At 43.6% G+C, this 13,458-nt stretch overlaps 1 protein-coding gene across 6 annotated transcripts in view; it reads left to right on the top strand.

The window, feature by feature from the left end:
• Positions 1-13,458, top strand: part of SAMD8 (sterile alpha motif domain containing 8) — a 76,236-nt gene that overhangs the window by 12,851 nt on the left and 49,927 nt on the right. For 4 of the 6 annotated variants that reach the window (XR_003095801.1, XM_025212862.1, XM_025212866.1 and 1 more), the window contains exon 3: positions 10,377-10,969. Coding sequence is in view for 5 of the 6 variants with exons in the window: in XM_025212862.1 (XP_025068647.1) it covers positions 10,392-10,969 (578 nt within the window). In the remaining variant the exon portion in view is untranslated. Of the gene's footprint in view, positions 1-4,043; positions 4,178-4,681; positions 5,215-10,376; positions 10,970-13,458 lie in introns of those variants that run through there. The other 2 variants (XM_025212851.1, XM_025212857.1) reach the window with 2 other exon arrangements.

The following is a 13,458-nucleotide window of genomic DNA, read 5'->3' on the forward strand; positions in this document are numbered from 1 at the left end:
GCGCGGGGGGTGGGGGGGGGGGGGGGGGGGAAATCAGGGCGACCACCCCGGGCCCCGCACTTTGGGGGGCTCCATGGAGCCAGGCAGAGTGGCCATGCGACTTTGCGCTGCTGCCGCCAGTTTCGAATTGTGCCACTGGCTCTGCTGCCGATGGCGGCAGCTTCTTCACATCCAGGGTTTTGTGGGATTGGGGTAGGGGCAGGGCCCCGCACAAGCTGATTTGCCCTGGGCCCTGCACCCTGCTAGGGTCAGCTCTAACAACAACAAAAACCAGCAAGAAGGACCCAAAAAACCTGGCAATAGTATTTGGTCCAGCTTTTGTGTGGTCATCACATAATAGTGCACATAGTTAGGCAACATGCCAGAGCAGTACCAAATTTTAGAAATGCTTATCCAAAAAAAGACTTGCTTTTCCCAGAAGACAACGCTGAAACCCCTCCTACAGCAATTCAGGGGGAAAACTCTATAGAATCTCAGCCAGTGCTAAGCAGATAAATTAATTACCAACATTGGAAGAGCAGGAGTATCTCCTGGAGATGTATCGGATTCAACTACTAGTGACTTATCTAAATCTAAAGGTGCTGGGGGATCTGACAAAAATCAGAATAGCAAGGAATTGCTCGTGTCTTCCATCTTGGCAGTAGCCAGTTGCAATCAAAAGAAAACGAGAAGCCACCACCAGGCAGCGCAGAAGATGAAATTGGATGCGTTTCTCAAGAAGGAACACTGTCCTTTCACAGTGTTGTGAAATGATAAAAAAAGGACACAACTAAAGGGGAATGTAGAAAAAGGAAGAGATGTGTGAGGGAGAAAACAGAACAACAGTGGAAAAAAGATAAATGCTGAGAAGCACCAAAATAAGTCAGGAAAGAATGTCCCATTAGAGGCATCTTCAGCACCTTGCCACCAAAAGCACACAATTGCCTAATCTCAGCTGTCAGGTAATCATACAAAAAGATTGCTGCAAAATACCTGTTCCACAAGCTACTTCCCAGGCTGAGGAGACAGTCCCTGACTGACACTTCCTCCCAGGCTTCCCGGCACTGGTTCTCCTATAAAACGGTAGCCAGCCCTGAAATTAAATGCATTGAGTTTGTAGCACAGTTCTGGCATCTCGGGTTACTCAAGTACTTGCTTCCCTGCATACCTGGGTTCCAACATGCTGAGCCTTGAAGTGCAGTTGGTGACAGAAAGCAAGGGAGGACCAGGCTGATGATGAACAAAGTGAAACAGACAGTGAAAATGGTCTGCCTGTCTTTGCTACAAGTTCTGCTGCTGAAAGGCTTTTGAGGGGAAGAATAAAAAAAGGGGTATAGACAAGTTGGAAGAACTCTGAACAAAGCGAAGTGAGTTGTACTGATGGACTATATTTCCCACAATCACATTAAATGCGATAAGCTCTCCCATTCTATGCATCTCCCTAGAACAAAATAAATGATGACGAATTCAGGAGATGCTGGGGATGAAGGTGAGTTGCCCACTGTGACCAAAATGTTTGACGTGATGAAAAAAGGAAGATCGACTAGCAGTTTAACTACATCAACTAGAAGTGAAACTAGTAAATAAGAGCCTACACTGAGACTTAAAATAACAGGCTGTTTGTATGTTCTTTAGTTAAGAATGCTAAGGCATATGCATCTTAAGTCATTCCCTTGAGGTGGGAAGGAGAATAACTAGAAATGTTTTCTTTTTCTCAAGGAAGGAGGAAATTACTTTAGAACTGAAGCATAGGTAATACAGCAATAAATACAATAAGCAAATAATGTGAACAATTATATTTAATATTAATCTTTATTATGATGTGGTAGCTTGTAGTAACCATGAAAACTTTTTTTTTTTCTTTACACATATTGGAGTACATGACTGGACCATTTCTAAGATCTTCTATACTCTGTAAATAGTCTGGTACATTGAATGTAAAGATCCTGTCAGAAGAGTATGAATCTGGCCATAATAGACAGATACTCAGAATACTGAAGACTATTGTCTTGGTTTAAAAATCTTACTTTTAACATAGCTATATGTGTATTGAATGCAGAAATTGAAGTTCTTTGGGTTGAAGTGCTTTAGTTTAGGCACCTCAAAACAAGATGACACTATTACTGATTAGCTAAACCATGAATAAAACCCATGTTGTTGTACAGGAAACAGGGACCATGTAGTCTCATCATTTCTAGGAGGACCCTTGTTTAAAATGCTTCATTTTGTGTCCTCTTTAATAAATGACATTATTTTCATAATACTGCTGCATCTTTTTTAACAAGCATGTAGTACAGTGTATAATTTAAATAATTTTCCAGGTAATTTAGTCACGCTGTACAGAAGCTTACATAATTAAAACATCCATTAGTTTCTTCATAAGCAACATTAATTTTACAGTACAAATGATAAATATTATAAAAGTTAATTTTAGTGGAGTTTGTTTGGTGGATGTCCAAAAATCAAATAGACACCTTGTTTCTGGGAAGGCAGAATGAGGAAAAAATGGTTTTTCCAACAAATTTGCCAGAGGACAGGGAACTTCAAGACTCTCAAAAAAGAGAGATTGTTAACACCTGTGAATTGAAGAATAATGAACCATTGACTCTCTCCAGCCTGAAAAGAAAGTTTGCTGATGCTTCTGGGCTGTGGCTTTGGGGGCAGGAATCTAAGCGGAGTGCTTCTGTTCTGGGCAGAAAAATCAGCTTCTCTGCTTGACACACCCCAACTGAGGGGAGGGCAGCTGATTTTTGGAGAAAATACATATAGTATGCAAGAAAATACAGTATGTTAGGGTTTCTTTGGAGATGTTCTCTGCATATGAATTCACTAAACCACACACTGTCCCTAAATCTTGAACATTTTTTATCAGGGTATTGAAGGATCTGAATGGCAATTGGGCGCATAGTCCATTCTTTTGTATCATCAGGGTAAAAGGGGAGGTGACTTCATGGAGAGTTGTATGTGTGGGTACTGCAGGTTACATGGGGCACATGTCCATCAAGATATCTACATCAAAGAACACCAGTGGGTGTAAAGGTGTAAGTACTCGTTCTTTTATAAATTACGGAAATAAAATCTGATGCTGCCCAACCAAAATATTTTGTATTTGAACTCTTGTTTTCCCAATAGACTAGCGGCAGGCAATTATTTTGGGTGGAGGGCCACTTACTGAGTTTTGGTAAGCCATCAAGGGCCACATAACAGGCAGCCAGGGGCAGATAAATATTAATTTTCTAAATTTCTTAGGGGCCCTGTGGGCCGGATAGAATGGCCTGGTGGGTTGCATCTGGCCCGTGGTCCACATTTTGCCCACCCCTGGTTTAGACTGACACATACCTGAATGAGACTTTTAAAGTACTAGTAAATTGTAGCCTTTGAAAATGTAAGTTTTGTCTCTGTTTAAAGAGGCATTTTAAATATTTCTTTTTGAAACTGTAAGTAAAGTAAGAATGCTTCAGATAGCATATGTACTTAGTGATTTTCAAGGAAGCTGAATTACTGCATTGTATATCCATTTGTTTGTCACTTTGACAGATGATCTAATTGGTTTGAAATAAGTGCAGTGTTTCTGAAAACCACGGCTTTTAGTCAGGAGGAGAAATGATTTCTGAAAAAAGGATCTATTACTTGAATGCCAAAGAGATGAAAGAAAAACACAGACTGGAGGAAAATACTAGTTTAATTCAAGTGAAAGTCTGATGAGTAATTTATGGCATTGTTAAAATTGGGATATGTTTGGCCATGAAAATGCAGTATATATTCTTTAGTGCTAACATGTTTGTTGCATTATGGGTAGTAAAATTCAGACTTAATGGGGGAACTCTGAGGTTACAGATTATTCATTTGTTATGTAATCTTTATCTTTCAGGGGAAAAGTTACAATTTAAGGTCTTTTTCAAGTGTGTGCGCGCAAAATGTAGGGTAGTTACATATGTTCTTTATATAAGCTTAAATGAAGTAAATGGATGCTATACAGTTTAAATGGAAAAAATGTTAGGACATGGTATCCATTAGCTTTTATTTAATGGATTTTTTTTATTTTTTTGGTTGCATTTCTGCAGGCAAAGGATGCAAAATTTAGATATGAAAACTGCTGTTTTGTTTAGTGGATTGTAAAATCCTCCCCTAATCTCATGAATACCAGCGACAGACGCTTTGGAATGAATCAAAATGTATATGCTGCATATTATAAAAGGTAGTTTTAGCATTCTAACTTGTCTGTCCTTCAGCATCATCATTAGTCCTCCACTGTTTTTGATTTACACAGAGACTGGCAGAGAAGGAAACTGAATCAATGTCTCCTTATCCTAGTTTTTACTCTAACCATTGTTTCATTTTTTCTTTTATCCCAAGTTCTTTTAAAGGTGTGGCCAGAATTTCTCCTTTGTCCTTTATTATGTGTCCTTGCTAGTGAGACCTTTATCTATAAAAAAAATTCTTTGAATTGGGCTATGGGCCCTGGAAAATCCATTTAATTCTTTTCTTTCATTTGCTACTAGTATTTTGTCAAAGTAGCTGTAAGTAATATGTAGCTTCTGCCTTTGTCTTCATTATTCTATATCTTCCCTGGACCTACAAGGTTCTCTTAAGTCAGGGGTTTTCAACCTTTTTTAATAAGTGTACCTCTGGCAGCCAGACTGGGGGGGCGGGGGTGGGTGCGCAGCGGCAGCATGGGATGGTGGGTGGTGGTGGTGGTGGCTGCTGTGTGAGAGCTTGAGCTTTTCCCCTCCTCCCCCCGCATCCGGCCAGGTAGGCAGCACCTGTGTGGCCCACAGAGGAGTGCCCTGCTCTGGCCCTCCTCCTGGGAGGCGGTGACGCGGGGTGGTGGCGCTCCGTCCCCATCTGCCCGTCCACGCGTACCCCCTAGGGACTTCCCAAGTTCTCCCAGGGGTACATATGTCCCTGGTTGACAACCCTTATCTTAAGTCATATGAGGTCAGAGGCATGTCATCCACTTGAGATCATTCCCTTTACATAAGAGTTGCAGGGAAGATTTGTAGAACTCTTCAGTCTGATTTGCAAAGCATTATTGATTGTATTTGGTAGATCATCAATCAATTTGGCTTGTTTTTGTAATGGGATTGGACAGGTGAAAAGCTATTTCTGACTTTCCTGGGTATTATGTTTTAACCCATTCCACCTCCATAGCAAGTGATTGCTTCTCGTGAAGAGCATGCTGTTCGAGAAGCATCTTATCCTTCCTACTCAAGAAAGGTTCTGCTATCTATTGTAGTAAGTTATGCTTCTTAGGAGATGGCTATCCCCCTAATAATTTACAGTTGTCACAAGTTTTACTGTATGTAGATATCCACTGATGCCCTGGTACTTTTTATTCTCCAGGAAAGGAAATAATTTCTGATTTTTTACCTTGGATGAAAAGCAAGTCTTGTAAAAACTTGTTCCTAGAATGCAGTTAAAATAGGTTCAAAATATTTCAACCTTTTAAAGTGAATGAAGAGGGTGGGAGGTAATTGTAATGGGCAGCTGAAATGATCCATTGTACAATAATGTTTATAAATTACTTTACGCAAATATATAGACATTAGAAAAAGTTAGATGTGCAATTAATTCACTGGTTGTAGCTGGATCTGTTAATGAGAAGACTGTAGGTTTAAGGAAGCTCCATGATGGATTTGCTACAATTAAATTTGATTAAGAGAGTAACTATTATTTAAATTTTAGTGACACAGATCAGCCTCATAACCCCCAAAGTCAATATGGTCTAATAGTCACACTGAGCACAAATTAATTACTTTTTGCTTTTGGACTAAAAACTCCTGGAGAGAGGTAGTTAACCATGTTGGCCTGAAGTCAGGCAGAGCAGCGTGATACCTTATAGACTAAATTTCATAGACTTTAGGGCTGGAAGGGACCTCGTAAGATCATCAGGTCCAGCCTCCTGCCCAAGGGGCAGGAAGTCAGTTAGGGTCAAAGGATCCCAGCAAGATAAACGTCTAAATGTTTCTTGAAGGTTTCTTGCTTGCACCACCTCTTGGGGGAGTTTGTTCTAGGTCTTGGGGGCTCAGACAGTAAAGAAGTTTTTCCTTATATCCAGCCTGAAATGGTCTTGCAGGAGTTTGTGACGGTTGGACCTTGTCATCTCCTGGGATGCTCTGGTGAACAGGTGTTCCCCCAGATCCTGATGCACACCCCTTATGCACTGATATGACAGGGTTTCATGACCTCAGGAAGTTTGAATTTTTCAGACTTGCTGATGTCATGGAACCCTTTCATATCAGTTCCCTGCCCATATCCTGAAGACTGATGTGGAGCCAGGTGACCCGGCCCTATTGTAGAGTGCCAGGTTTCTGCAGAACACAGTTTGAAAACCACAGGACTAAATAACTCAGAGAGGCATAAGCATTCATAAACAATAGTTTACTTTGTCAGACCATTCATAGTATCTAATCAAGTAAGCTGTTGCATATGAAAACTTATTCCTCTCTGAATTAGTCCATAATCACTGTGCCCTGCTTAGAAACTCCCAGTTATGGATTTTGGATACCATGTCATTGGAATCAGTGTGGTTGTTCAGTCACATTTTTCTGCTCTTAAATGTTTCTCTGCCCTGCTTCTGTGCAAGACACACACACAGGGGAAACTGCCTGAACACGTTAGAAACTGTTAACATGCAGTAAGTTACAGGCCGGAAAAGATCTTGGTGACGTTTAATGCTGCTTGTTGCAATAATAGGTTTTTGGAAAATGTACAAGTGAGATGAAACCTATCATTTTATGCAAAAAATACAAAACAGCTGCACCCTCAAAAGTTATGTGAAAATGAGGGTATGTCTACTTTGCAGAACATAGTGCTGCCTAGAGAAACCCATGCGAATTAGTTCGGGAACTGGAAGCAGTATTGCAGCATTATTGTGGTACTCCTGGGCTAATTTACTTTGAAAAGGAAGGTAAGTTACTTTGGGTGGAACTCCCTGCCTACTGGACTGGACTGTTTCTGGTACCCAGTCTATAAGGTGCTGCATAGTGCAGTGTAGACATACCTGCAGATCTTATCTATACTATAGTGGCCACTCAGGCTGGACTTTACCAGACTCAGCGCCTGCTTTGGGATGCATACTGTTTGCAGTGCATTCCCAGATATGGCTGGGGTGGATGCCAGGTGCAGCTCGGCCAGACTGTCCTGCACATGGTGCCCATTCTGGCTGCTGCAGGATCCACATCACACAGAGCACAGCACAGGTCCCAGACTAGGTGGAGCAGCCTCTAGATCAGGTATGGTGGGGGAAGGGAGGGCCTGTGGACCTGATCTGGCCTGCTGACCGGCCCTGGGCCTTGTGCACTGCGGGGCCAGATGAGTTTGGCATCCCTGCTATAGAGCTTCTGCTGCTATGGCTACTTCAACAGATCTCCAAATGCTGGTGTTCCCAAACAGTAGTACACATAAGGGCTGCGCGGAACTTTGGCAGCCGCTTTGTTTTGAAGGTGTTTCGGCCCGTTTTTGTGCCCAAAACACCAAATCCGAAACAAAATGGAAGGCTCTGAAATGAAACCATCCAAAATGTTTCAGAAAATTTCAGAGTTTTGGAGCTGGGCTTGCAGGGAAACAGAAACTAAGGGGGGGGGGGGAGGACTGTTCTGATATTGACATCTGTAGCTGGCCAATGTCTGCAATCTGTCCCTGAGGTCCCTTCCAATCCCAGTGCTCTGGGGGAGGGATGGCAGCCTGCTGTCATCCCGCGCGCAGATCCAGGTGCCTGCACCTCCTAGGAAGAGTCTGGCACAACCCTGCAGCCCTCCTGGGGGGCGCGGACCCCCGGATCTGTGCGCAGGAAGACAGCATGCTGCCGCTGCTAGCTAGCGCCAGCACCTGAGTCTGCTTGGCGCAGCCTGTGCCGAGCGCCAGAAAGAACCCGGTGTGGGCATTGGCCCCAGCTGGCAGTGGCAACCTGCTGTCATCCTGTGTACAGATACAGGGGGCCCGCACCCCCTGGAAGGAGTCTAGCACAGCCCTGCAGCCCTCCCAGGGGATGCAGGCCCTCGGATCTGCGTGCGGTATAACAGCATGCTGCTGGCAAGTAATACAAGTTTTGCTTTGAACAGTTTGAGATACAGTGTCACAGGAATTCCTGCACCTATCTCCTTGAAACTTGGTAGATTTAATGCCCTTAGAAGGGGCTACCATCCCTGCAATTTACATCCAAATCAGGCAAGAAATGACAAAGTTATAGGCGTTTTAGTGATTCCACATGATAGTCTATGGCCAAATCACGGAAACAGCGTAGAAATTCTGAAACAGATTCGGCCGAATCGAAATGGAACAGTGATCCGAAACACTGAAATGAATCGCTGTCCCTCCAAAATGACTGGATCCAAAACCAAATCGAAACATAGCCCTTTTGCACAACCCTAGTACGTATACCCCTGGGAGTACACAAGGCATCTCTGGAGGATACATGGGAGAAATTGTGTAATAGCGGATTTAACTTTCATTATAATTATAGTTGGCATTTAAGGGGTTAAAATATAAAATGTATGCTGATAGGGTATGTAGGCATCTGGTAAATCTGGAAAGGGGAATGCAATAAGACAAAGCTTGGGAACCTTGGCCCTAGTGTAAATGCAGAATATGGCAGTGAAGTTCGTCTGCTTACCATAGCTACACAACCTTCCTGAACAGCATAAGCCAAGCTGACAAAAATGCTCTTCAAACACTCTTCTGGGAGTGTAACTGTGCCCAGAGCAGGGGTTCTGGCAGCATTGCTCTTTTAAGTATGGATGTTGTTTTTCCAGAGAGCTAGCTGATAAAGCAATGCTGGCAATATTTTGTAATACATTAGTGTTGATGTGCATTTCCCTTCTCCCATTGACTGTGGGAGGAAAAAGCTGAACCATGAATTTAGCAGATTAGCGTTCTGTTTCTGTAATAATGAAACTATTTAAATTGCTGCTTTTTTCTTGTTGAAAATAACATATTGAATGATCTAGTACTTCACTAATGTGTTAGATAAATAGATAAGTATATTGCCAGTATTTTTTTCTTTTGCTTCAGTTTGTCACAGTTTTTAAAATTAACAAACTTATAGCTCTTGTTTATATACGTAACAAGTGAGAAATGGCTAGACAATTAGGGCACGTCCACACGTGCAGGCACGTGTGCTTGCAGCAGCTCAAATAGGAGTGGCACAAATTTGAGTCATGGATGTTTCCCTCAGCGCACGTGCCCAGACATGCACTTTGGTGTGGGGCAAGTTGTGCCACTTGGGGCAAAATAATCCTGCCCAGCTCCTCTCGGATCTGCAGCCAGGGGGAGCTAGAGCCTGCGCAATTTACCACAAGCAGCACTGGGTGCCAGGCAGCCAGGGCTGAGCTGCGCTGCCCTGTGCTGTCGTGGGGTGTCTTTGCTAGGAGGGCCCCCAGTGCCCTGATGGGTTGCTGCTGTGAGCAGGGGCTGTGGGCTGTGTGGGGGGGCAGGCGGGGGACCCACCCTTCCCCCACACCCCTACAGCCGCTGCGCCAGTCTCCCCCACCCCCAGTCCCTTACCTTTACTTACCTGGGACAGCTGGAGTCCATGCAGGCAGCACCACTCCAGGCTGCTCCGCACATGGAGGCAGTGTGCTTCAGCAATGGAGTAAGGGGCAGCCATAGAGATGCTCTGGCTGACTACCAGAACATCTCTTTGGAGGACCCAAGCCTCTGGTTGCCTCAGGGTACAGTCCTGGACTGTGTTCTGCCCTGGGTTTTTCCACCTGTGTTTTATTTTGATACCTCGATAACTGCTTTGAGATGTGGCAAGAGGCATGTGCAGACTCGTCTGGACACGCCTGTAGTGTCTATGAGAGAGATCAGGACAGAAATAGTGGTGCAGTGTAGGTCAGGGCTGATGGTTAAGTGGTGATGTTATGTTGGGTAAGTGCATAGTGACAGGGTTTTGCTTTTTATCTTTTAGTTTTACATAGCTTTGGAATTGCATCCTGCAGAAAAGTGCTACGTTGAAATCGGGATGTAAACAACTTTTCTGTTAAGCCCAACAGAAAACAAGTCCAATTTACCCATTCTAAAGCCTCTTCTGAGAGAATGAAATGGCTCTTTGTGAAAACAAAGGGTGGAGTAAGGAATAATTATCTTGTTTCAGAATAGGATTCGAGTAAATTAAATTAAAACCACTTTAATTTTAGGTAAGGGTCTTCCATATGGGTTTAATTTTATATAAACTTACAGTCAATTAAAATTTTTAGTTGATTTGGATTACCTTTACCAAGTGTGCTTGTGTAGACAAGACAGGTTCACTGGAAGAACAATGTTTCTAATATGTTCACATGAAGCACTTAAGAACATTCAGTGCAGAGAACAAGAATGCACAAATTAATTCTTCAAGAATGTTTTTTGACACTAATCTCTCTCTTCAGTGTATAACTTATGTATTTTATTGGCAGGCGGAGAGTAAGACAATGGCAGGCAACAATCAGCTTTGCATTAGACGTTGGACTACCAAGAATGTAGCCAAATGGCTGAGGGAAGAAGGCTTCTGCGAGTATGTGGACATCTTGTGCAATAGGCACAGATTGGATGGAATTACATTATTAACTCTGACTGAATATGATTTACGATCACCTCCTCTGGAAATCAAAGTCTTAGGGGATATCAAAAGGCTCATGTTATCTATACGCAAATTGCAAAAACAGCATTTTGATGTTTTAGAAGAGTTGGGTTACAGTAGTGACAGTCACATAGGAACAATTTCTCCTACTGTTGGCTCCCTTCAGGGTACGGATTGGTTCTGTAATGGTGAAGTACCACGGGATTGTGATGAACCAGTTACTGACTTAAATGGCGATCAGTATCAATACACAAATGGAAAAAGCAAACAGCAAACCCGGAGACTGGACCCAGAATACTGGAAGACTATTTTAAGTTGTGTTTATGTTTTCATAGTGTTTGGCTTTACATCATTTGTCATGGTTATAGTACATGAACGAGTACCTGACATGCAAACATATCCACCACTACCAGACATATTTCTAGACAGGTAAGTTTTTTTTAAACTACTTGATGGGATTAAAACAAATGCTTACATGTGTGTAGAATAACAGATTTTCAGTATTTTTTCCATTTTATAAGGTACAATGTTTCTGAATGTAAAATGGCCTGTTCTCTAGCTTGTAATGTGCTGCAGTGCCCGAGAAGTTTAAAATAAAGTTAGGAAAAGAAATTGAATGGTTGATGAGTACTGCTGTCACTACTACACAATTGATATTTTAAAAGGAGGCTGTAGGGATCAGTTCTGTGATCTCAGATAACCATTTATTTATAAAGTATATCGTACAGGATTTGACTTATCTTTCTCAGGCTGCAAATTAAATTGAATAGTAACTTTCTTCTTGTAGGTGACACAAGCAGTATGTCCAAGCAAAGACAAAGTAGTAGCAGAAAGAACTTCCATTAACTTGAGGTCCAGAATCTCTTTCCACCCCTTACGCTGATTTATAGGTCATGTTTTAAAGAACTAAACCTACTGCGCTGCTCTTTCCTATGGTGCTGCACTTCCCCTTTTGCTCCATGCCAGGAAATTGAATTGAATTCTTGCTAGTGTTTCACAAATGAGGACTGCAAATTGTCACAGAGTCCCGCCAAGGAGGCACATGCTGTCCTGGCCTTGTTCAAGACTGTCATTGCCTTGTTTGGTCTCAGAGAGTAGCCCTGAACTCAGCCCAGGTATGGCTTTTAGAGTAGGGGTGGAAGTCCTTGCTCCTTCACACTCGGAGGCCCTAGCCTTCATTCCTCGCCCTCTAGTTTTCCACAGCCCTGACTCAAGCCAGCATCAAGTTCTACACCTGAGAGAGAGATTTGACCTCTTCTTGGGGAGAACAAGTGCACTCAAAGTTCCAAGCAGCAAATGTATAGCTCTGCCTCAATAAAGCCATTTATAGGGAGAAAGGCCACCCAGCTGTAGATTCTGTGACCCTCCCTCCATCCAAAGGCCAAGCAGTTCCTGTCTTTTATTATAATTTACATGGTCAGAGCACCTTCAAAGACTGCTCTACTTCTGAGCTCCAGAGCTGTTGTACTGTTTCCTGTGTTACTTCAGACTCTCCCCACTGGGAACTGACACCTTCCTTGTCCAGCAGACTCTCTTATTATCATGCTTATGTCTCTCTCCCTTGAACACTGCTTGGGTATTACCTGCAATCTTCACCTTTTGTCAACAAAACTAACCAAGTCTCTGTAGAAAGATGTGTGTTCTCTCTCTAACCTGTGCTTTCCTCAGGTACTAGCTTCCTGGGTAAACTGGACTTCAGGAGGGCTGATTTTAATGAGTTAAGGAGATTAGTCCAGGAGGCACTGAGGTACCGGAGGGTAGGGGAGTTGGGAGTCCAAGATGAGTGGTCGTTCCTTAAGGAGATGATCCTCTGAGCCCAAAGGGTGACAGTTCCAATGCAAATCAAAGGCAGCAAGAGTGCTCAAAAGCCCCCATGGCTCACCAAAGGCATTCAATATCTGAAAGCTAAAAAGGAGGCGTACACCCAATGGAAGGGAGGGGCCATCACCAAGGAGGATTATACCTCCGTTGCTTGAGACTGTAGGGGGGCTGTTAGGAAGGCTAGGCAGAGACGGAACTAGGACTAGTGACCAGGATCAAAGATAACAAGAAGTCCTTTTTTAAATACATAGGGAGTAAAAAGAAGGCACCGGGTAACGTGGGGCCCCTGCAGGACACACTTGGCAATCTGGTGGTTGCACCAGACAATAAAGTTGACCTCTTTAACAAATTCTTTGCCTCCCACCAGGATTCAGGACGGACTCAGGTAAGGCACAGCCAGGCCAGAGAGGTCCTGGGGTCAGAGAGGACTTAGTTGGGGAACTTCTGGTGGCGCTGGATGTGTTCAAATCAGCAGGTCCAGATGCTCTCCACCCCAGGGAGAATTGGCAGAGGTCATTGTGGGATTCATGGCACAGCTTTACGAGCACTTGTGGTGCTCTGGCCAGGTGCCAGAGGACTGGAAAAGGGCCAATGTGGTCCCCATTTTCAAAAAAGAGAGGAAGGAGGACCCAGGAAACTATAGGCCCATTAGTCTTACCTCAGTTTTGGGGAAGCTCTTTTAGAAAATTATCCAGGAGCACATCTGCGAGGGACCAGCAGGGGAGAGTATGCTTAGGGGCAACCAACATGGGTTCATTAGAGGCAGGTCCTGTCAGACCAACCCGACTGCCTTCTACGACCAGGTCACAAAATCCTTGGATGCAGGTGTTGCAGTGGATATAGTTTTTCTGGACTTCAGGGGGCCTTTGTCATGGTCTCTCACCCCATTCTCATTAAAAAATTAGGTGACTGGCATCGATACCTACACAGTCAGATGGGTCGCAAGTTGGCTGGAGGGCCACACCCAGAGAGTGGTGGTGGACGAGTCATTTTTGACCTGGAGGGATGTGGGCAGTGGTGCCCCCCAGGACTCAGTCCTTGGGCCTGCACGGTTCAACATCTTCATCAGTGACTTGGAGAAGGGGGTGAAAAGCACC

Source organism: Alligator sinensis, unplaced genomic scaffold (genome assembly GCF_000455745.1).
Source record: "Alligator sinensis unplaced genomic scaffold, ASM45574v1 scaffold109_1, whole genome shotgun sequence".
In the NCBI taxonomy this organism is placed as follows: Eukaryota; Metazoa; Chordata; order Crocodylia; family Alligatoridae; genus Alligator; species Alligator sinensis.